Source organism: Antechinus flavipes, chromosome 2, assembly GCF_016432865.1.
Source record: "Antechinus flavipes isolate AdamAnt ecotype Samford, QLD, Australia chromosome 2, AdamAnt_v2, whole genome shotgun sequence".
Classification (NCBI taxonomy): Eukaryota; Metazoa; Chordata; class Mammalia; order Dasyuromorphia; family Dasyuridae; genus Antechinus; species Antechinus flavipes.
Window position 1 is genome coordinate 254,017,699 of NC_067399.1, and position 23,604 is coordinate 254,041,302.

Consider the following 23,604-nt stretch of genomic DNA (forward strand, 5'->3'; position numbering starts at 1 on the left):
AGGATAATTCAGATTCCTCAGGTCAGTCTCTAGTGGAAATGGAAAGTGAGGCAAAAAGGGAAGGATCTAAATGCTTCAGCTGAAGTACTAAAACATTTTTGATTCCAGGGACACCCGGGGGTTCTTCCTGATGGTGCTGGCGATCTTCAGGTAAGATTTTTACTTTGTTTTCTAAAAGGGTTGACTTGAGCTTAGTTATTCAGTCCTCTGAAACCACAGGTAGTTCTAAAATGCTTTGAGGCCTCTGGAAAAAGGAGAGAGCTGAAACTGTCATGTTTACTAAAGATGATTTGCCATGTTTGTAGGACTATGTTGAATATTTCTTGTAAAAAGTTACTCACCTGGAATAATAATATATTAAGAAAAAAATATAAAATGTTGTATTTAAACATTCTCTAGCTCACACATAGGGAGAAAGGTGGGCTGAAATTTAATTTGTAAGGTTAGATTAAATCTGTTTAATCTTTGGCTGTCCTATAGGATTGCCTTTTACTAGTATGGGTTTTGGGACCTATCCAGAAGGCTTGGACTAGATCAATGGTATCAAAAGTCATTCAAATAAAATGGGCCACTAAACAATACACAATCATCCTTGTAGGCCGCATATTGACTCAGAAAACCACATATTAACATTATTTATATTCTTGTACATTATTTTGTCAGTGATTCCCCCGTGGCACTTTAATCTGGTTTGGGTTGCAGGCCACGGTAGATGGTCTTAGTGGTTCTTTTCAGTTCAAAGTATGAGCCTATGATCAGTTTGTTGGCTTGTGCCAATAGCAGAAATATGGCTTCATTTATCCCCACCCCCACTGCAAACTATTTCCAGCTTCTCTTTAAAAAGACTCAATTGGCAGCATTGCTATTTATGACAATATCTGTTACCACCTCACTTCTGTGTATTTTTAAAAGCATTTTGGGAGGGTGGTTTTTTTTCCCTCATTTTTGAGAGCCAAAAATAAACTATGTCGATTTCACTTTTTTAAAGAAATGCAGCCAGCCTTTTGGTTGCAGAACTGAGTTCATCTTATTTGAGAACTTTATAGTTTCTCTCTGCAGGCCTCTCCTTTGGACTCATATTTATCCTGTATGCTTCACACTAAAGAAAAAAAAGAGGCAGGCTAGCTTAAAGGTTATTGTAATAGTCACCTGTGGTAGGAAAGGCAGCTAGTACTGGATTTGGAAATCAGAAGACCTCAGTTCTACTATGATGCTTGCTACCTTCCATGTAGGGGAGGAGTGGAAGGAATAAATATTTAATAAGCACCTACCATGTGCCAGGCACTGTGCTAAGCACTTTGCAACTATCTCCTTTCATACTTACAACAACCTAGTAGTTAGGTGCTTCTATTATCCCCATTTTACAATTTAGAAACAGAGGTCAAGTAACTTGCCCAGTATCACACTATGAGACTAGATTTGAACTCAGATTCTCCTGATCCCGGGCCCAGTGCTCTGTCTTCTATAATACACAGTTGCTTCAGTTCCCCAATCTATAAAACAAGAACAAGTCTTGTGATATTTGCTGGTTGACCATAGAATATACCATATCTACTTAATGTCATTGTTAGAGGAGGACTTTTAAAAATTTTAAGTGTGAAAGAAATTTGAGCTATTATTGTCAGAAAGCTATGAGGCTGGGTATTGGGATTTCTATTCTTTTTTTTAAAATAACTTTTTATTGACAGAACCCATGCCAGGGTAATTTTTTACAACATTATCCCTTGCACTCACTTCTGTTTCGATTTTTCCCCTCCCTCCCTTCACCCCCTCCCCCTTCACCTTGCCATAGGCAAGCAGTCCTATACGTGTTAAATATATCATAGTATATGGGATTTCTATTCTTGCTTTCATAGTAATTTGTGTGTTTTGGAATATTCTCTTACCCTCTTGAAACCTCAGTTTTACTCCTTTGAAAAATAGAGATGAGTTAGAGAGTCTTTGAAGGAAAGTTGTTATGGACCTTTATGTGTCCTGAAAAATTTAGGGGGACATGAACTTTATACCACCATTCCTCTCATGTCATGTGTTAAATGTGAAGAGTAGTATTCATTTTCTAGAACCAGAAGTTGCTTGGTGAGTTGAGAAATTCTTTTGTAAAGCAAATAATGATTAGCTGTGCTCTAATTTATCTTGAGAATTAGGTGTTCAAATAATGGGCTTAAAGTGGGATCTATCCATATATACCACCAAAGACAATCAGAGAAAAAATGAAGGACAAGTTATAAAAATCAATCCATTTCTCTATCTAACCAATTTTCTGTGGGTTTCAGTTAATGGTCAGTGATTTGAGCCCATTGGTTATCTTGGATTTGCTCCCATTTTTTGTCGTTGTTGGGTCTGGAACTTGACTAGTCATCAGGGCAGCTAGGTGACAGTTAATAGAGCACAGAGCCTACACTCAGAAAGACCTGAGTTTAATTATAAATTCACTTACTAGGTGTGTGACCTGGGCAAGTCTTTTAACTTCTGTCTGCCTCAGTTTCCCCAGTTGTAAAAAGATAATAATAGTACTTACTTTATATGATTTTTATGAGAATCAAATGAAATACTGTTTGTAAAATGCTTAGTACAGTTCTTGGCACAAATAAATGTTTGTTCTCCCTCTCCCTCCTTGGTGGAAAGTCAGACTTCTGTATTCAAATCAACACTATAATTACCTCTGGACAAGGTATATCAAATAATTCTTCTATTGCTGCACTCACTACACTGTGACACTCATCATTCTCTATAAAGTGTTGCTTCCCCCTTTAAAATGTAAACTCCTTAAGAGCAGAGATTATCTAGCTTTTTAATCCAATTGCTCCATGTTTACTCAGTGCTTGGCATATAGTAATCATTTAGTAACTGTTTTTCATTGATTCATCTATCCATTTGTTTATTCATCTTGGAAGTAGCCTTTGTGCAGTGGTTTCCTTTATAATCTTAACTGTGGCTCCATGATATTTGAATTTCATTTTGGCTGCTTATACTATTTTTTCCTTGACCTCTGAGAGTTCTGAAATTTGAATATAATATTCCTGGGAATTTTCATTTTGTAATCTCTTTTAAGAGGTGATTAGTAGATTTTTTCAATTTCTATTTTATCCTCTGGTTCTAGAATATCAGTGCAGTTTTCCTTGAGAATTTCTTAAAAGATGATTGTCTAGGCTAATTAGTTGATCATGATTTTCAGGTAGATCAATAATTCATAAATTATCTCTCCTGAATTTATTTTCCAAATAAATTGTTTTTCCAGTAAGATAGTTCACATTTTCATTCTTTTGATTTTGTTTTATTGTTTTGATATTTGTTATTATATGCTTCATGAAGTCATAGCACTTGCTCAACTATAATTTTTAAGAAATTATTTTTTTATTGAGCTTTAATACTTCCTTTTCCATTTGGGCAATTCTACTTTTTATTTATTTATTTATTTATTTTATTTTATTTATTTATTTATTATTTTTTAAAACTTTTTATTGATAGAACACATGCCAGGGTAATTTTTTACAGCATTATCCCTTGTATTCACTTCTGTTCCGATTTTTCCCCTCCCTCCCTCCACCCCTTCCCCCAGATGGCAAGAGTCCTTTACATGTTGAATGGGTTGCAGTATATCCTAGATACAATATATGTGTGCAGAACCGAACAGTTTTCTTGTTGCACAGGGAGAATTGAATTCAGAAGGTATAAATAACCCGGGAAGAAAAACAAAAATGCAAGCAGTTTATATTCATTTCCCAGTGTTCTTTCTCTGGGTGTAGCTGTTTCTGTCCATCTTTGATCAATTAAGGCTCTCTTTATCAAAGAGGTCCACTTCCATCAAAATACATCCTCAAACAGTATCATTGTTGAGGTATATAATGATCTCCTGGTTCTGCTCATTTCACTCAGCATCAGTTCATGTAAGTCTCACCAATCCTCTCTGTATTCACCCTGCTGGTCATTCCTTACAGAACAATAATATTCCATAACATTCATATACCACAATTTACTCAACCATTCTCCAATTGATGGGCATCCTTTCATTTTCCAGCTTCTAGCCACTACAAACAGGGCTGCCACAAACATTTTGGCACATACAGGTCCCTTTCCTTTCTTTAGTATCTCTTTGGGGTATAAGCCCAGTAGAAACACTGCTGGATCAAAGGGCATGCACAGTTTGATAACTTTTTGAGCATAGTTCCAAATTGCTCTCCAGAATGCAATTCTACTTTTTAAGGAATTCTTTTCCTCAGTAAAGTTTTGTACCTTTTGTACCTTTTCCCCCATTTGGCCAATTCTACTTTTTAAGGCATTTTTTTCTTCATTGGACTTTTGTTTCTCTTTTACCATTTGACCAATTTTGTTTTTTAAGGTGTTGTTTTCTTTAGCATTTTGGGGGGGGGAGATACTTTCTTTACCAAGCTATTAACTTTTTTCATGATTTTCTTGAATCTAATTCCTCTCCTCAATTTTTCCTCCACCTATCTTATTTGATTTTAAAAGTCCTTTTTGAATTTTTCCATGGTCTTGAAACCAAGTTGTATTTTTTTTTTTTTGAGGCTTTTGATGTAGTGATTTTGACTTTGTTGTCTTTTTCTGAGTTTGTGTTTTGGTCTTTCCTCTCACCATAGTAAGTTTCTGTAGTCAGGATACTTTTCTATGATTTTTTCCAGTCTTTTTTTGGACTTTTAACTCTATGCTAAAGTAGGGCTCTGTTTCTAGAGTAGAGGGTGTGCTATCACATGTTTCAAGTTTTTTGTGAAGCCAGTTTTAGAGATAATTCTGGTTTTTGGTTTTTCCAAGGTGGTATGATCTAGGAAGAAATGTGTTTACTAGTGTCCTGGTCTGTGTTCTGGTCTGTGAGTGACTGTAAGCACTCTTTTCTATCCTGGAATCACAAGCAGGATCCCAGCCCTCCTGTAACCACAAGTTCTGGTATACTAATGCTCCTTGCTTTGGTACTGAGATTCAGGACTGTAACCCAAATCCAAGTATGGGCAATGCAATATAGTCCTATCCCCCATGTACAGGAGCTCATGTAATCTCCTACTAACCCATTATGTGACCCCCTTACCATGTATATGCTGTGAGGTTCAGAAACACCACTGGAACTCTGATTCAATAGCCCCCCAGAGCCTACTAGTGGTTTGCTGATAAGTGGCCTTTACTGAACTGAGCTTCATTCTCACCTAGGTGCAACAGATTTTTCCTGCCAACCTTCTAAGTTGTCTTGGGCTGGAAAATTGTTTTATCTGGTCCTTTTGTGGGTTTTGCTGCTCTAGAATTGTTTTGAGGGATTATTTAAAGTTGTTCAAAGGAATTTGGGAAAGAGCTCAAGTGAATCCCTGTCTTTTGAAACCATCTTGGCTTTGCCCTTGAGCTCCAAGACTCAAATTTGCTTCTATATCTTTTTGTAGTCAAGTGGGTTGTGATGAAATATTTCTGATCTTAGAACTCTTGTTCTCTTGTAGTGTCCTGCTATCTGCCCACCTGGACCACCTGGACCCCCAGGAATGCCAGGATTCAAGGTAAGCCCATAGCTAAAAATAAGAAATACAATTACTGAGTGTTACCAATGTGACTATGAAGCGGGATTTAACCTTAAAGAGTTAATGTTGGGAAGTCATTGCATCCTTGTAAATCTGTCCCATTCAGACTTCCAGTGTTTATAATAGTGGGATATAGTCATCCAAGATAATATTAGCGTTTAGAGGGTAGGGATTTTTCATTCCTTCTTTTTTCTTTTATCTTGTTCTTTTCTTTTTTCTTCCTTCCTTCCTTCTTTTCTCCTTTCCTCCCTCTCTCTTCTTTTCTTCTCTCTCCCTCTCCTCTTCCTGTCTGCCTCTATCTATCTGTCTATCTGTTTCTTTTGTATCCCCAGTCAGTAGAGAGTTAATTTTGTGGTCAGAAAGACCTGGGTTTAAGATCTATTTGTCTGGAATGTTGTTTAGTTTGTATGAAATGTGAACATAAAACATTATGTGATCCTAGATGAGATACTTAACCTTTCAGTTATAATTCTATTACAGATCAAATGTTGACTTGCATTAATGGAAATAGTTGTCATATTGGGACTCCCCAAATACTATTAAAAGCACAGGTTCAGACCCCACCAGCAGCAATATAATGTTGCCTCCCAAAAAAGATACCCAGTGCAATTCAGTGCCTTGCACAATGTAGGTGCTATAGAAATGTCTATTTAATTGGAGTGTTGAATCTGACAAATGGAAGCTTCTGGTTTACTGCCATTTGACAAGAACAAAGTATGAGGAGATTTTGAGGTTGAAATGTAACTAGTTTTCTGTATGAGTACAGTTCTCCCTCCTCCCTTTCACAAGGAACAACTATTTGCTTTCTTTTTTTTTTTTTTTTCTTGTTTGGGGAATTTTTTTTTAATTATAACTTTTTATTGACAATACATATGCATGGGTAATTTTTTTTTACAACATTTGCACTCACTTCTGTTCCGATTTTTCCCTTCCCTCCCTCCACCCCCTCCCCTAGATGGCAAGCAATTTTATACATGTTAAATAGGTTATAGTCTATCCTAGATTCAATGTACGTGTGCAGAACCGAACAGTTTTCTTGTTGCACAGGGAGAATTGGATTCAGAAGGTAAAAATAACCCAGGAAGAAAAACAGAAATGCAAGTAGTCCACATTCATTTCCCAGTGTTCCTTCTGTGGGTGTAGCTGCTTCTGTCCATCATTGATCAATTGGAACTGAATTAGATCTCTTTATTGAAGAAATCCACTTCCATCAGAATACATCCTCATATAGTATTGTTGCAACAACTATTTTCAAAACAGTTTTTATTGTCAAATAGATGTCTAGCAAGTAGCAAGGCATGGATGAAGCAGAAATCAGTTGTTCAAGGTCATTCATCCAGAGGAAAGGAGAACTGAGGGGCAGAGGGGAAAAGAGCAATGGCCCAAGAGTTTGAAAAAACAAAGTTTCAGCCCTAATAATTAACAGGGCAGTTTTGAACTAGCTACTTAATATTCATGGCTTGCTGTTTCCTCATCTTTAAGTTATTATTATTATTACAGTTGGTTGTTTTGTTTGTTTTTAATATAGAATATCTTCTAGGGCTTGGCTTCAGATGGAGAACTGTTACTGCAGCATTTCTGCTCTGGCTCAGTCAGAAATTTACATGCACATCCGGGATCTAACAAAGTTCTAGGACCTAGGAAGTTTGACATGTTCTTTATCTTTTCTGTTTTCAGGGACCCACTGGTTACAAAGGGGAGCAAGGAGAAGTAGGAAAAGATGGAGAGAAGGTAAATGCCCCTGAGCTATGTTTATCTGTCTTTGAGGAAGAAAACAAGCTGCCCTGTGGAAATAACTGCACAATGGGTTTGCTGGGAGAGTGCTGGTGACAATATAATTTCGGTATCCATGCTCTTTTAGAACTCTTTGGTGTGGGGCGCTGAAAGGCATACAAAATGATTCATTGTGGGTCCTTGTTCTCTGCACACTCGTAATCCCAAGCAGAAGACACAGAGATTGCAGAATAGAGATTAAACAAGTTCATATCCTATATGTGTGAGGATGAGTACATTTTGGTATGGAAATGGACATTGAGATGTATTTGGGATGAGGTGAAGCAGAACAGCTACAAAAAGAACTGAGGATAGGCCTGAAGGGATGTAGATGTGTCAGATAAACTTGTAACTATACCCTTTGTAAACTACTGGTGTTCTGTGTTGTAGGGTGATCCTGGTCCCCCAGGACCTGCTGGTATCCCTGGAACTATTGGTCTACAGGTAAGAAATGGGGAAGCTTGTAACCTATTCAACATGTAAAGGACTGCTTGCCATCTGGGGGAGGGGGTGGAGGGAGGGAGGGGAAAAATCAGAACAGAAGTGAATGCAAGGGATAATGCTGTAAAAAATTACCCTGGCATGGGTTCTATCAATAAAAAGTTATTTTAAAAAATTTAAAAAAAAAAAGAAAAGAAATGGGGAAGCTTCAAGTATAGGATGTAATACTTCTTTCAAGCCACAGTTTAAGATAGGCCCAAAATTAGATCTCTCAGCTCCTTCTACTCTTTATTTTCCAAGGCTCTCTTTAGCCTTGACTACCATTTGAGCCAATTATACTGAGTTGTAAAATTTATAAAACATTGCATCAAAGAAAGAACAATTAACCTATTTGTAAACTGTGTTGTTATTTAGCCTTTATTTCAGAGACTGATTGCATGAAAAGTATCTCTGCACTAGGTAGAGCTGTTAGTACATGAAAATAGATTTCCTTTGTTTTCATCCTCTGTGTAAAACATGAGACTTATGGAAATTCAAAGATACTTTTATTTTCTTGTTGGTATGGTCAAGTCAAAAGCTTTTACTTAAACAAATAGTCTCGGGAAGTGTAAACTGGAAAGGACCACATTTCATGAAAACCTACTTCCTCCACCATGTTATTAGACAGTAAAAGGAGGTGCATGCTTTATTGGATAATCCTTAGCCAAAAGAGTTCCTTCAATCATTTGACTTCTTTCCTGAATAAGAAAACCCTTCCCCTTAACACTGTTTCCCCAGAGAGGAACTCCATGCTTTCAAGATTGCACTTGACCCTGAGCCAAATGGCCTTCGTATAATCTCCGTTTTTGTAATGGCAAAAGGCAACAGTTTATTGAAGATGGTCCCATGCAAGATCTCTTGCCCTCATAGTCTCCCAAATGTCACAATTTGTTGCAACTGATTCTTCCCCTAATCCTTTAACTTGGTCCCTTCCATCTTATCTACATTTTTGGTTTTTTTTTTTACAGGGCCCTAGAGGTTTAAGAGGACTGACAGGTGCACTGGGGCCACCTGGAGATCGTGTAAGTGCTGCCCATTTCCTACCTTTGTCAGCACTGGGGTATGGTACCCAGCCCTGCACCTTTGACTCTCTCTCCTTAGGTGCTGTTCCGGAGACCATTCTCGGAACATGAAGGAAGTCCAGCTTCCCACTCAACTAGTACAGGATTCTCTTTTTTGTTATGATTAATTTGTCTGGAATACTGAGCTCATGAAAAGATTAGAAGGAAGTAAGACTAGAAAGACAAATTGAGGTCATCTTGTGATAGATCTTGGATGCCAAGGAACAGTTTTATAGAATCATCACTGAATCTCAGAGTTCGAGGGCAATCCAGAAGTCAACTGACAAAGATATATCTAAACAGGCCACTTCTCAACAGTAGCAATAACAAATAGTCATCCAGAATCCATTTAAAATTTTCCAGGGAGGGGAAACCTACAACATCCTGGGATGCCCATTCCATTTTTGGACAGTTCCAATTGTTTATAGATTTTTCCATGTATTGAGCCTACATCAGTTTTATTTATTTGTTTGTTTGTTTTGCATTTCTACTCATTGTCTGGCCTCTGAGGCCAAGAAGAACATAGCTAATTCCTACTCCACAATGGCACCTTGCAAAATGTGAAGAAAATGATCATGTTTTCCCATCTTTTTTCAGCCTAAACATCTTTTCTTCCCTAGGATAAAAGTCCCAAATTCTTACAATTTATCTTCATAGGGTATATTTTCCTGATTCTTTTTTTTAATCATCCTGGTCACCTGCTTCTAGAAATACTCCAACACATCAAATCTTGGGCAATAGAGAATCACTGAAAGTTTTTGAGAAGGAGCGTGCTATATAGCATGTAGATAGCCATCAAGGTAGAATAGATTAGGTAGTCACTAAAAATCTATAAAGCATCTTCTGTGTGCCAGACACTATGCTAAATATTAGAGATAGAAAAAGAGGCAAAAGACAATCTCTCTTCTCAAGGAGCTTACAGTCTAATGGGTATGATGACAAGGAGATAAATACATATAACTAAGCTATATATACAAAAATAGGAATGATTAAAAAAGTATGGATCTTAGTTTTATAGAGGATATAGGGCTTAAGGATCATAGATCTAGAAGAATAGGTAAAGACCATAGAGGCCATCTATTCCAACCCCCTCATTTTAGAGGGAAGGAGACTGAAAATTAGGAAAGTGAGGCTACTTACCCAATGTCCTTCAGGTGGTAAGTATCAAGATTGGGATTTGAACCTCCAAGATCTTCTCATTCCTGAGTCAGTATTTGTTCTAACTTAGATCCTTAAATATAGATTAAGGAAAACTATAACAGCAACAATAAATGTAACAATAAATGTAACAACAATATTTATAAAATGTTTATTATGTGCCAGGCACTGTGCTAAGTGCTTTACAATAATTATCTCATTTCATCTCCACAATAACTCTGGGAAGAAGATGCAATTATTATACCCATTTTATAGATGAGGAAACTCAGGCTGAGAAAAATTAAGTGATTTGCCTAGGTCACACAGCTGTAAATGTCTAAGACTGAATTTGAACTCAGGTCTTTCTGACTTCAAACCTTGTACTTATTAAGGAATATCTTTATGTTTAAAAACATAAAGTGCTAGTTAAGTACTAATTAATTTATTATTAGGAGGGGGAAAGCTATTTAGATAGATCCAGTTGAGTTGCAGAACATACTAGAATGCCCTCCTATTCCTTGAAGATTTATAGTGAGGATTTGGGCCTGAACTAGGTTCCTTACTGAGTGTGAGTGAAAGTCTCCTGGCTGCACAATGGTGCTCTGGCCAGAGACCCAGTATCCCTCTGATTTGTGGATCTTCTTTATAGGGACCAATTGGCTTCCGAGGACCTCCAGGAGTTCCAGGACCACCTGGGAAAGTTGTATGTATCATTGTGCAAATCACATATTCTGCTTCTTTCACCCTATGTTCTCAAACCCTAGGATTTGCTTCCATTGATTGAACAATTCCTCCCTTCCTCCATCAAAAGTTGGACTCAGACTGGATATCATGGATGTGAGGATTAGCAACAATAGCTCATTCTGGGGACAGAGATGAAACTGAAGGTCATCAGAGCTCTCTCCCTGTCTGAAGGTTGATTCCAGACCTGTAAATTTTGGTGGAAATGGTCCCTGGAATGGCTAAGAGCTCCTTAGGGGTTCTAATTACATACCCTATCATATTATTATGAGGAGGAAGCTACAAGATGAGTTTCCATTACTCTTCTCTCTTCTGTTCTTTCTTTCCTTTTTCATCCTCATGTAGGAGTAAACCCAAACACTATTCCAAGTTGGTTCTTCCAATGAAACAAAAATAATATTATGGTGACTGGTTTTATTCATTTTTATTCTAGCCTTTATAAAGTATAATAGTAATTAAGTAGGTTGAATCGATTTAAAGAATTCCTGCTTAAATGACAGGTAAACAGATGTAGTTGTAGAATATTGTTCAGTTTAATCTGTAAACTCATTCACACACATACGTACAAACACATATATATATACCAATTTGCAGCACACTATGATCACCTTTTCAGATTCTCTGGTGATATGACCAGAGGTAAGGTGCACCTTCTCAATTGATAATGTGTAATGAATCTATGAATTTGTAAAGATGTTTAACTAGTAATTATTGTTATTAACATGATTAATAGCAATAAATTATCATAATGTCACATCTAATAAAAATGTTATTATAAGTAATATCATTATTAAGTATCAGTACTACCTACTATTACAGTGCTTGGTCATATTAATATCACTACTATTTATTTCATTTTTTAAAAAATCTGTTTCAGTCTTCCTCTACTCTTCTACTCTTTGATCATGATCTGATGATTATCTTGGGTTCTCAAAGACAATAGCAGGAAATCACAAGCTTGTACTAAGATAGAAAAACTTCAAATCTGAGCACAGTGACAGACTATATGACTTCCTCTGAGGACCAATCTAGCTAAATGTACTTAGGTGGGTGCAGAGTAATGCATTTTTTAGTACAGAAATTAAAAACTATCTGTAAAGGTTTGGGAGACCTAAGTTGGTGCAGGAGAGTCCTTGAAATACGAGATTATTTATATTATCATTAATTCACAGTAAAAGTGTTATTGTTACTACTAACTCCTATTGGAACTCACAGTAAAGATATTATTGCTGCTAATAACATATTGATTGCTGACTATTGACTGAGAATTTTAAGGGACTCAAAACAATCTCAGTTGTGGCTATCAGGAAGCTACCAAAATTATGAGATTTTCAGTGTATTTTGACAATCTTCTCTACATTCAATGTCCCAGAAAATAATCTTGGTTTGTGTCTCAACTTTCAGGGAGATCGAGGAGAGAGGGGACCAGAGGGATTCCGGGGGCCCAAGGGTGATCTTGTAAGTTAAATGAGATATCTACTTTTCCAGTGTCATGAATATCTTCTCTACCTCTAAGAGATTTATAATGAGGATATATACAGGCCTGAATTGGATCCCAATTCAGTGGGAGTAAAGATCCCCCAGCTGTACTATGTTGCTCTAACCAGAGACTCAATATCCCCTAATGTATGGATTTTCTTTACTTATCTGACTATTCATTTGCTAGCAAATGGTCAGTAATTTGCTGTGTCTTTTTCTAGGGCAGGCCTGGTCCCAAAGGATTACCTGGAGTAGCTGGACCTATTGGAGAGCCTGTAAGTCCCTTTTGTTCTAGTAAAATGGTCACAGTCTTGCTGTGCATCCTGATAGCAATGTCAGCCCATGTAAAGATAGACTCTAAAAGTTATTTGCACATCTTATTCTTTTGGCTGGCCTGTGGGGTTTGGTGTCAATGTAATTCTTTTATCTTTTGTTAGTAATACCCTTTCAAAATATCTTTAAAACATGAATGTAAGTCAGGCCTGTGTAGGACTTAGCCATTTTATGTATTTTGAGTTCAGAAATCAAATGAAAGACTACAGGATCCACAAAAAATGTTGTGGGGATTTTCAGAGCAATATTTCTTGAACATGGCTTGGGTGGGGGGAAGAGTGATGCTCATCAAAATAATTCGAAGGAGGAAAGAGCCATGGAAGTGGTCCATCTATTCCCTAGAATTGTGCCACTGCCATCACCTCCAACATTCTTTCTCTCTGTTCTCCCTCCTGATCTTCTTCTCCCTCCTTTCTATTTTCTTCCATTGCTGCTATTCCAAAGGTCTACTTGACCTTAAAGTTATGAAGGCACACACTTGGCTGTGTCTCCTTTTTGCTATAGGGTGGTAGCAGGCATGAAGAGAGTAGAATGAGAAAGACTGAGAATTCCTGGATGGGAATAGAAGCTTTACTCTCATTATGTTCCCATCTGTTAGTAAAGATGGTTGGATGCATTCCTAATTTTCCCTTAAGGAGCTACATATCCTTAGATTTCAGGACCTTTCAGTTTGATTAAAGAGAATAAGTGGTTACAGCTATTTCCTTCAATTCAGTGAGTTATTAATTGGGGTCAGGGTGAGGATGCTGGTTACTTCTCCTATGGTGAAAACTATATAAGATATAGTCTTTGACCTCAGCTAACTTACAGTCTACTTCAGTGACTGAGATACACATGGAGCCCAGAGGATAGAATATGATTAAGAACTGAATTATGTAGTCTATAGATAAATTTAAGAGAATGGAAATCAGTGGAAGTAAGGACAATTAGGAAGATCTTTGAAGTGGATGTAGGAGGTAGATTTTGATATAGGCAAGATTTTGATAACCAAAAATGTAGAGGAGAAGTACATATACTTCATTTTTTCTTATCTTTTTTTTTAAATAATTTTTTATTGACAGAACCCATGCCAGGGTAATTTTTTACAACATTATCCTTTGCACTCACTTCTGTTCCGATTTTTCCCCTCCTTCCCTCCACCCCCTCCCCCAGATGACAAGCAGTCTTTTACATGTTGAATAGGTTATATCCTATATCCTAGATACAACATATGTGTGCAGAACCGAACAGGTTCTTGTTGCACAGGGAGAACTGGATTCAGAAGATATTAATAACCTGGGAAGAAAAACAAAAATACAAGCAGTTTATATTCATTTCCCAGTATTCTTTCTTTGGGTGGAAGTACATATACTTCAAAGTCTGAAACCTATGGGCTTCTTTTATTTTTCTTTTACAAATATTAATCTTTTTTTGGTACTTTTCTTTCTTTCTTCTTCTTTTTTTTTTAAATATCACACCTCTTTTAAATATCACATTTATAAATAAAGAGAAGCAATGTGGCAAAGTGTATAGAGTCCCCACTGTGAGACACTGATTATGTGGTCCTGGTAAAGTCACTAATACATCAATACTCTAAGCAAGCAACTGTCTAAGTTGCAGAGAAGGTGTTGACCTGTATTCATACAAGGTATTTCCTCTCTTGAGAATTCCTCCTACCAATGAAATGACAGGTCCAATATCTATCTTTATCTTTCTTTCCAAATATATCTCTCTCCCCCTCATCTAACCAATGAGACATCCCTTTCAACAAAGATTTTTAAAAGAAAGGAAAAAAATTAGTAAAATTCATCAACCATGGCTGAGATTGTAAGACACATCCCCCACCCATAGTTCCCCCACACCATCCTTGCAATGGAGGAAAGACAGCAATTTGTTCTTGTCTGCAGGGTATGCCTGGCAAAGATGGCAGAGATGGAATCCCTGGATATGATGGTGAGAAGGTCTGTAGTCAACGCCCATTGATGCTTCCTCCTGAATCATTTCTATTTCATTCCTATCTTCCCTGGGACCATGTCAAGCAGTAACCCTAGAACTTTAAGCCTGAGGAACAGTGACTAGCCCCAGAGATAGCCAGATGTTTAATGGCCGGGCTGTGACAGTGGTGTGAGCTTCTTGGTGTGGTCAGCTGTGGGCAACTGATGGCAAACTGTGGAGTCTGGGCAATGGTCAGGAAAGGCACTGGAGCAAGCAAGCTCCCTTCAGCTCAGCTGGGAACATCAGTGCCGTTACCTGCTTGCAGCTGTGGGCCCTTCCAGATTCCCTCTCCTTCCTGGCTCCATTTTCATTCTCCTTTTTCGTAGGGGGAAGCAGCTCGGCTTGGTGCTCCTGGGGAGAAGGGTCCCAACGGACTCCCTGTGAGTATATGTGAGAGTGTTCCACAGTTCTGCGGAGGCTGGAGTGTGGGGAGGGGGATGAGAAGAGCTGAGAGACCATTGCAGCCACCTGCAGTAGAGAATTGGATGGGCAGGAACCATTGGAAGAGCTCCATGGATTTACAGGACCTCTTCCATGGGAAGCCAAGAGGGCAGATGAGATACTCAGAGCCTTGTCCTATCTCTGGTAGCAGGGCGGGAGAATGTGTGCATATACGTAAGGGCCCAGCTGAGTCTTGTGCCCATCTCCCTGGTTGATTTCCTTTATTTGGCATGAGAATGTGTGTGTGGAGGGGGTGAGGAGGGCAGGGTATGTATAGGAGAAATTGCCAATTAATTAATGGCCAATCTTTCTCTGAGATAGGTGCTCCATAGAGGGATCTTTCTCTCCTGGGGTTAAATCCAATAAACATTTATTAAGTGCCTACTATGTGCCAGACACTGTGCTAAGTTAAAAAGGCATTGGGAAGAATTTGAAGTATTTGGGAATTGTATTTCAAAGTTCCACAAATAGTTGGTTTTGAGCAGCTACTCTGTGCTCAGGAAAATAATCCTTGCCCTCAAGGATCCTACAGTTTACTTGAAAGCAAGATGTATATGTATGAAGTAGAATACCAGAAGCGTGGGTAACATATGTGGACTCAGAGTAGGGCGTGATAGTTCTAGTAACAACAGCTCTCATTCACTCTTTGACCTGCTTCCATCACTCTCTGTCCAGGGGCTGCCTGGAAGAGCTGGGGCCAAGGGCGAGAAGGGGGAGCTGGTAAGTGGTTTCTTTCTCCCACAGTCAAGGTTTCAGTGGGAGGTTTGTATTTTAAGGAAGCTTGTTATCATGACCAAAGCTCCTAGTTGTCTTTCATGAAGAAAAGTTGTGTCCAAATTCTCTTTTGTGATGCCTTCTGTCTATAAGCATTATTGTATAGAACAGCAATTCCAATACCGTGGGGACCAAAGAGTTTCAGAAACCATTTCAGTACCTCCAAAAAATCAAAACTATTTTCATAATAATTATAAGATGTAAGTTCCCTATTAAAATGCTCCATCCTTTTCCAACTACATATCTATGTAAAACTGTATTTTCTTTGTATACTTCAAAATAAGATTGAATAAAGAAGCACGTAAGAGAATCCATTTGTTTTCTATTAAACCAGACACTAAGGAGATTTGTAAAGATATAAAAAATCAATCCCACTCTTTTCACTAATTTTTTTTTTATTTTTCATTTAAAATGTTATTTATGTTAATAGGTAATGAGTTTATTAATATTTTTAAAGACATCAGTACTTGTATTTTTTTAATTATCCATTTTAATTTCTAATTTCTAATGTGGTAAATACATATAACCAAAAACTTTTTAGGATCCTCAATAATTTGTAGGAGCATAAAAGAATCCTCAAAAAAATGTTAAGAATATAAAGAAATCCTGTGACCAAAAAGCTAAAGGACCCCTGGTACAGAAGAAAGAGCCTTAGCCTTAGAATCTAGAAGTCTCATCTGCAGTCCCTACTAGCTAAGTAAACTTGGACACTTCTCCATTTTTGGGTTCAGCTTCTTCATTTGCAAAATAAGAAATTAAGATGAAATGATCTTTAGGGGCACGGTGAATAAAAACATCAGACCAATGGTCAGGAAGACCTGAGTTCAAATCTTAAGACACTCACTAGCTATATGACACTGGGTAAATCACAAGTTATTTCACAAAAAATAGGGAAAATAATAGCAGGACCCTAAAGGGTTGTCATGAAGATAAAATGAGATAATCTTTCTAAAGCACTTTGCAAATCTTAAAATGCTTTATTAATGCTAGCTATTAATAGCCAAAATTTTTTCCAGCTTTGGAATTATTTAATGATTCTCATTGTTTTAACTCCATTAGACAAAGATTTGGGAAGGGATGGGGGCATCTCTCTAGATGGAAAAAGGAAGCAGCAGACTAGCTGAGAGTTCTCTACTCTTTGCAGGGCAAACAAGGAGAGCTAGGTGAAGCTGGCCCTTCAGGAGAGCCTGGTATGCCTGTAAGTATATATGTTGGGGGCAGCTAGATTGCACAGTAGATAGAGTACTAGCCCTGAAGTCAGGAGGACCTGAGTTCAAATATGATCTCAGACACTTAATACTTCCTAGCTGTGTGACCCTGAGCAAGTCACTTAACCCCTATTGCCTCAGAAAAGGAAAAAAAAGTATATATGCTGTTTCTTCCTCTTCTGGAACTTTTGAAAGTTATTTATTTTTAGGTAATTAGGTGGTATAGTAGATAGAACACTGGGCTTAGATTCAGAAAGAGAAGAATTCAAATTCTGCCTCGGACATTTACTAGTTATGTGATCCTGGACTAGTTATTTAACCTTTTAGTTTCCCTATCAGTAAAATGGGAAAAATAATAGCATTCATTTCCCTAAAATTGTTGTGAGGATTAGGTGATATTTTAAAATGTTTTACAAACTTAAAGCACTATGTAAATGTTAGCTTTTCACCCACTTCTCTGGCTAACTGCTAATCTTGGACTGTCACAGTAACAGGAGCTAATGAAAATAGCTGGTTTGCCTTATTGCTTCATAATGGTGAGGTACATAGGTGGGGGAGATGGTAGGGGATGAGAAGTGGAAGCAAGGCATTTTGACATTCTTGTATAGCTTTATAATTTCCATATTGTAACTACCTCCACTGATCCTCTTCTTTATGTGTACTTATAGGGCGATGTCGGAATTCCTGGGGAGAGAGGAGAAGCTGGACACAGGGGATCTTCAGTGAGTAACAAGTGACTCAGTTTTAACCTTCACAAATATAAGCCAAATCAAGAAGCATTGAGTGGGATGGATAAGTCATGTAGCCACAACAAAATGCTTTCTCCACCACACTGAAGGCATTTAGACTTTTCAGCAGGGACCCTAAATAGCTTTATCCAGGTACTATATTGGGAACATAGAGATAGAAAAGATCAGGAAACACCACAGAGGAAGAGACTGTTTTTTTCTTTTGTCTTCACTCTAAATGTTTGTGAACAAGCCTTCTTTTGACTTTTGTGTTAGGGGAAAGAGATATCATTGCTTTTGAGTCATGGATTCCCACATTATCCTATATTCTGATCCCAGGAAACCAAAGCCATTTAAGGAACTGTCTTATCTTATTTCAATTAAGCATCACGGGGAAGGGTCTTATCTGGTGACCATTTCTCTGGGTCAATCTATAACCATCTGTGGGGAGCCCAACATTTCCAACTGTCATAGGGGTGGTTTGGGTAAACTTTTTTCCTCTTTCATAATTTCAAAAGTCAAAAATGCCCCAGTTACCCTTGATTTTCCTCTCAGTAGCCTTGAATTTCTTTCTTTTGTGGATGGTGGTCAAAAGTCCTTCCTGAATTCATTGTATTTACATTCTGTACCTGCTGTTGGGAAACAAGTGAAATAAGTCTTATCGATTTGCTCCCATCTGTGTCAGGTAAAAGATAACCTTTAATTTATTTTAAAATAATTTCCAACTTGTAAGAAGGATGCAGATTAACATTATTTGTCTCTGACTATAGACACCAATCTCTACTTCTCTCAGCCTCTGTCTTTGCAGATTGAAGAAATTTCATCTTTTTCATCATCATTTATTTTACTCTTTTATGGTCCTCCTTTGATATTCTGGGGGCTCTGAGTTAAGGACTATTACCCCACAGAGCCATTGCAAGGACTTTTTTGATAAAATAGGAGTGAATTAGGGTGAGGAAACAATCCCTTTATGCAATGGCCCTTGACAATGTCTCTTTGACGTCACCCTGGTGAGACTCATTTCTCTCCAAATCAGTTCTTTATTTGTACAGCTTCTCAATGTCTGTTTCTGAACTGCTTTCATTAATAATAATTATTTCTTGCTTATGTCTTTTAGGGGGCACTTGGTCTGCAGGGCCCACCAGGACCCCCTGGAGTAAGAGGCTTTCAGGTTAGTAAAGTCATTAAACAAATGACAAGGATGAAATGAAGGAATTTGGGCCTAAACGCTGGGAATAATATTTAGGAAGGGCCATCCATTCATTCTGATATGGGGAAAAAAGGGGGCCAGGTGTCAAGAAAAGAGGACAAACAGTGTGTGAGGAACTCCTTGCTGTTGGATCTTTCCTAGTATATGGAAGAATGAGTAGAGGGCTGGAGCATTGGGCCACTCCTGACTGCAGTCAGGAAAGGTGGGAGCCAATAGATCAGGCTATTCCTAGCATTGGTAATCACAATCAAATCCTCATATCAAATAGGTGTATTTTCCCTGACCAATCTATATAGTGACCCCAGTCACTTGGCATTGGATGTTCTGGAAATGCATCTTGATTTCAGATAGCTAAATGCACAGGTAAAACATTGGCTAAGCGCTTACCATGTGCTAAACTCTGGAGATACAAGCATAAGTAAAGAAAATAATTCCTGCCCTCACCAAGCTTATTTTCTAAAGGGAAGACGATTCAAAAAGGGGTAGGATGTGTACATAATAGCACTGCTTGGAGGAGGCTGAGAAGTGAGTCTCAATCCAGAAACCTTAAAGGCTCATCTTGCAGAGCCCTGAGTGATTTCAGGGGATGAATCCAAGTTTCCAGCAGGAAGGAAGTAGGGATGATGACTGGAGTACAAGTGGCTTGCTTTGGAAATCACCAGGAAATGAGGTAAAGGTTTGGATCCCACCAAAATAAGGTAAAAGCCCACTTACCAGAGTTTGGAGTAATTCCAGAGACTGAGAAACATAATTAGGAAGCTAGAGGAATATTACTTAATGCATTCTAAACTCCTAGTAGAAATTATTTTTTTTCTGCTTTTTCTGATTATCCACTATTGTGGATTATTTGATTTTATGGATTAAATGTACTATTCACAAAAGTACTACCATTTATAATTGGCTCTTCCACATTTGTATTTGGAGAATTGTTCACATTATCTGTCCCCTTCCCAACATTCCAATATGTCTGTGTATAATCAAAAATTGTAGGACAAATGGGGTGACAGGTAAAGAGGACAAAGAAATCCAATTTTGTGGTGAGCTTAATGGACAATAGCTTCTAATTCAAATAAAAATTTTGTTATACATCTGTGATAATACCTTGCTTTGTACTTAGCATAGGGTATAAAAAGATGAAAAGTGACATTGTGTCTATCCTCAGAGGCTTGCAATTTAGTTAGAACAAAGGAACGCCAAAAGAGTTGGATTGTTGGTCAACCTTTTGCTCCCTTGTGCCTATGTTAATTACTTCTTGAGTTATGAATTTAAACATAAAAAGTGAGCTTCATCCAGGAAGACACTTTTGTTATTTTGGAGTCATTTTTTCAGAAACGCCAGTGACTTACTTCCTCTCTGCTATATTGTCTACAGGGTCGGAAGGGCAGCATTGGAGATCCTGGTTTACCTGGCCCTCAGGGCCTTAGAGGTGGTGTTGGAGACAGGGTAGGTGAAATAATCTGCTAGGGTAAGAGAGGCAGTGGGCTATTGTGATTTTCCTTGAGATCAATGAATTGGTTCCTCTCTGCCACCTTCTTTCAGAAGTTTATGGGTTCTGAATTCTTTGCCTCATATCTACATTTAAAGATGTTACAGAAATTTTAGAACTAGAAAGTCCATGAGAGCTCATCTAAAACAATTTTTTTAGAAAAACAAAACAAAACAAAACTGAGAAGGAAATTATTTGCCCAAATTCTCACAAGAAGTTAGTGGCAGTCCTAGAATTTGAACCTAAATCTCTTTGATTTTTCATCATCTATGTTCATCTTCTACTATGCCAGAGCATCCAAAGTCAGGGACTTTGAGGACAGTCATAACTGTGACAAACCAATTTCTTTCTCTTAGAGAAAAAGACCAAAGAAAAGATATGAAAAGTTGTCTCCTGGGCATCTGTAGAGGCAGAGGACTATAGATGTGGAATATTTCACACTGTCATTTTTTAAAATATATTAGTAAGTTTTGCTAAATGTTCTTCCTCTTTCAAAATTTTTTATGATAAGCGATGGTTCTCTGGGAAAGGGAGGGTGAGTATTGAGAAATATATGTGATATAAAAACAAAAGATATCAATATAAAGGTTGCTTTTTTTTTTTTAAGTGCTGCTATGTTGAAAGATATAAGAACTCTGAGCAGTGCAATGACCAGTCACAATTCTAGGGGACATTTGATGAAACATACTGCCTACCTCCTGACAGAGAAGTGAGAGACTCATATATATATTTTTGGATATGGCCATTGCAAGAATTAGTTTTGCTTGACTATACTTATTTGTAATGAAGTTTTGTTTTTTCTTCTTTTTTTTTCAATTAGGTAGAAGGAAAAGAGAGAAGGAAGTTGTAATTAAGTGCAAAAAAAAATTTTTTAAGCACTGCTTTAATTATATATGTATGAATGTCTATGTATGTATGTGTGTGCATGTATATGTATATACATTCACATACATATCCTTCCTATCTTTTAACATTTGGGTTATCTATATGCTCTGAAACTGGATCTTCATGTCAAAGGATATGAAGAGTTTAGTAACTTTTCTCTAATAATTCCAAATTGTTTCTGGAATGTGGGACTCTAGTTTGGTCTTTTCTTTGGGATTAAATTTGACGTTCTAATTTTACAACATTCAGTTTCACTTACTGCTTATTTTCTTTTAATTCCTTTTGATTAGTCATATATATATATATATATATATATATATATATACTTCAATTTGTATGAATTCCTATGTCTTACCAAGCTTCTCTATATTCAGCACATCGGGAGCAGCTAGGTGGTGCAGTAGATAGAGCACCAGCCCTGAAGTCAGGAGGACCTCAGTTCAAATCTGTTCTCCGACACTTAACACTGCCAATTGTGTGTGTGTGTAATTCAGTACATCATTTTTTTCCTGTGTGGTACTAGTCTATTGTATTTGTGCACAACTTGTTTATCCATTCCCCAATAATTGGGCATTTACTTTGTTTCCATTTCTTTGTATCTGCAAAAAAAAGTGTTCATCACAGCTAGAAAATGGAAACAAAGTGAATTATCACTGACTGGGAAATACTTTAACAAATAGCATAGTAGAATGTAATGCAATATTATTGTAGCATAAAAATGATAAATCTGTAATCCAAGCATCTCAGAATATTTAGACACTTCGATTTCCTCTTCCCTGAACTAAATAAAGCAAATGTCTTATTGGAACACAGTGGACCCACTCTGAACATAAACATACCTATTTCTTAGTATATCATGGCAGACAAGTGGGGAAATGGAAGGAATTTCATGATTCAAACCTCGATTCATCCTTGAAGGTGGAAGTTCAGTATAAGTCGGTACTCTGTGGAGTTAGGACAGTGGGCCCTTTGTTAATCCAAAAGCTAGACATTCCAGAGGTTAGGAAAAATTATTCCAAAGCTCTAGGGGCCTTTGAGATGACATAGAAGTCCAGAGAAGCAGGATGGTTGCTAAGCTTAGGGAACATATCAATAACTGCTTTCATTCAAGAAGGCACAGCAATATAAGCTGGATTCTCCTGGTAGTTTTAGTTAAAGAAAACGCCTCATTATTCAACTTCATACAAGTGATAATTATTCACAGGGAAAAATTTTTTTTAATATGTTTGGTCTTTGTATTAAAAGGGGATAGGGAAGGAATCATCCCTAATAACTATCAAATATTTTCTTAAATTTTATTTTAATTCCTATGAACACAAAGTGCATGTTGAACAGCAAGATCTCTAGGTTCTCTGGGCTCAATGATCACTCCCTTCTCACATTAAGAGAGTCATTCCTTTTTTCCCTCCCTCTACAGGGCCCAGGAGGAGCTATGGGTCCTAAAGGAAACCAGGTGAGTGGAGGAGCTGAGCTCCCTGTTTGTCTTCACTCAGATATTTCATATTTCAGCATATATTTCAGATTAGATATATTCCTATTGACATAGTAAAAAAAAAAAATTAAAGCCTCCCCAAAATCAAAAGAGAGGCTTCACTTTTTTGTGTGTGCCATTTAACTTCTCCATGAAAAAACAGAATTTTTCTTTATAATCTCTGACTCTTGAGTTGCTTTATAATCTACACTTTTCAGATGATATCCTTTTCCCTCTAGATATACCATAGTTCTCTCTCTTAGGATAAGTACAATGAATGTCATATGTGGCTTATGAATTTGCCTCTTAAAACCTTACTGCCTCTGGAAAGAGATTCTGCTATTGGAACATAAATTGTTACAAGCCACTCTCATGGAGACAAATGTTCGAACGTATGTGGCCATATTAAGGCGTGGGTTTTTCCAAAACAGGTTTTTCCATTTTCTGTTTGTTTGATACTTGGATCAGAGATGTGATTTTATACTTTTGGAGTATGTTTTCAGAAACCTTAAAACAATCCTAAAGAAGGGCATTTCTGCTTATTATCTTAGTGAAAATATAATGTAGTGGGCTAATTCCTAGTCTTTTCTGTGTAGAAGGCTCCTGATTTCACCATGGCCTATCTGTTCTCCACTGATGTTGAAAATAACATTCCACAATTTAATAGATGTTTTTTATAAGTTGTAATCACAAAAATTCACCACCAAGTAGTCATCCATTCAATGATAAACTTTTCTACACTTACATATCTCAAACAGCATATCTATGTATCCCACAAGTCTCCATGTTAATCCTTTCAACTATTAGACTTTGTGTTTTGTTGTTATATCTCTCAAAAGCCCAGAATCATTTCCATATAGACAGCAAAGAAAGGTGCTCGAAGGTTGGGCTGGACAAATTGAGAAGT

General features: G+C 37.4%; 1 protein-coding gene across 1 annotated transcript in view; it reads left to right on the top strand.

The window, feature by feature from the left end:
* COL9A3 (collagen type IX alpha 3 chain) overlaps positions 1–23,604 on the top strand; it is a 55,757-nt gene that overhangs the window by 17,535 nt on the left and 14,618 nt on the right. The window contains exons 10-25 of the mRNA XM_051976717.1: positions 109–150; positions 5,439–5,495; positions 7,194–7,247; positions 7,680–7,733; positions 8,738–8,791; positions 10,617–10,670; positions 12,113–12,166; positions 12,409–12,462; positions 14,407–14,460; positions 14,821–14,874; positions 15,611–15,655; positions 16,854–16,907; positions 17,586–17,639; positions 18,763–18,816; positions 20,227–20,298; positions 22,644–22,679. Coding sequence (XP_051832677.1) covers positions 109–150; positions 5,439–5,495; positions 7,194–7,247; positions 7,680–7,733; positions 8,738–8,791; positions 10,617–10,670; positions 12,113–12,166; positions 12,409–12,462; positions 14,407–14,460; positions 14,821–14,874; positions 15,611–15,655; positions 16,854–16,907; positions 17,586–17,639; positions 18,763–18,816; positions 20,227–20,298; positions 22,644–22,679 — 846 coding nt within the window. The remainder of the gene's footprint in view (positions 1–108; positions 151–5,438; positions 5,496–7,193; positions 7,248–7,679; positions 7,734–8,737; positions 8,792–10,616; positions 10,671–12,112; positions 12,167–12,408; positions 12,463–14,406; positions 14,461–14,820; positions 14,875–15,610; positions 15,656–16,853; positions 16,908–17,585; positions 17,640–18,762; positions 18,817–20,226; positions 20,299–22,643; positions 22,680–23,604) is intronic.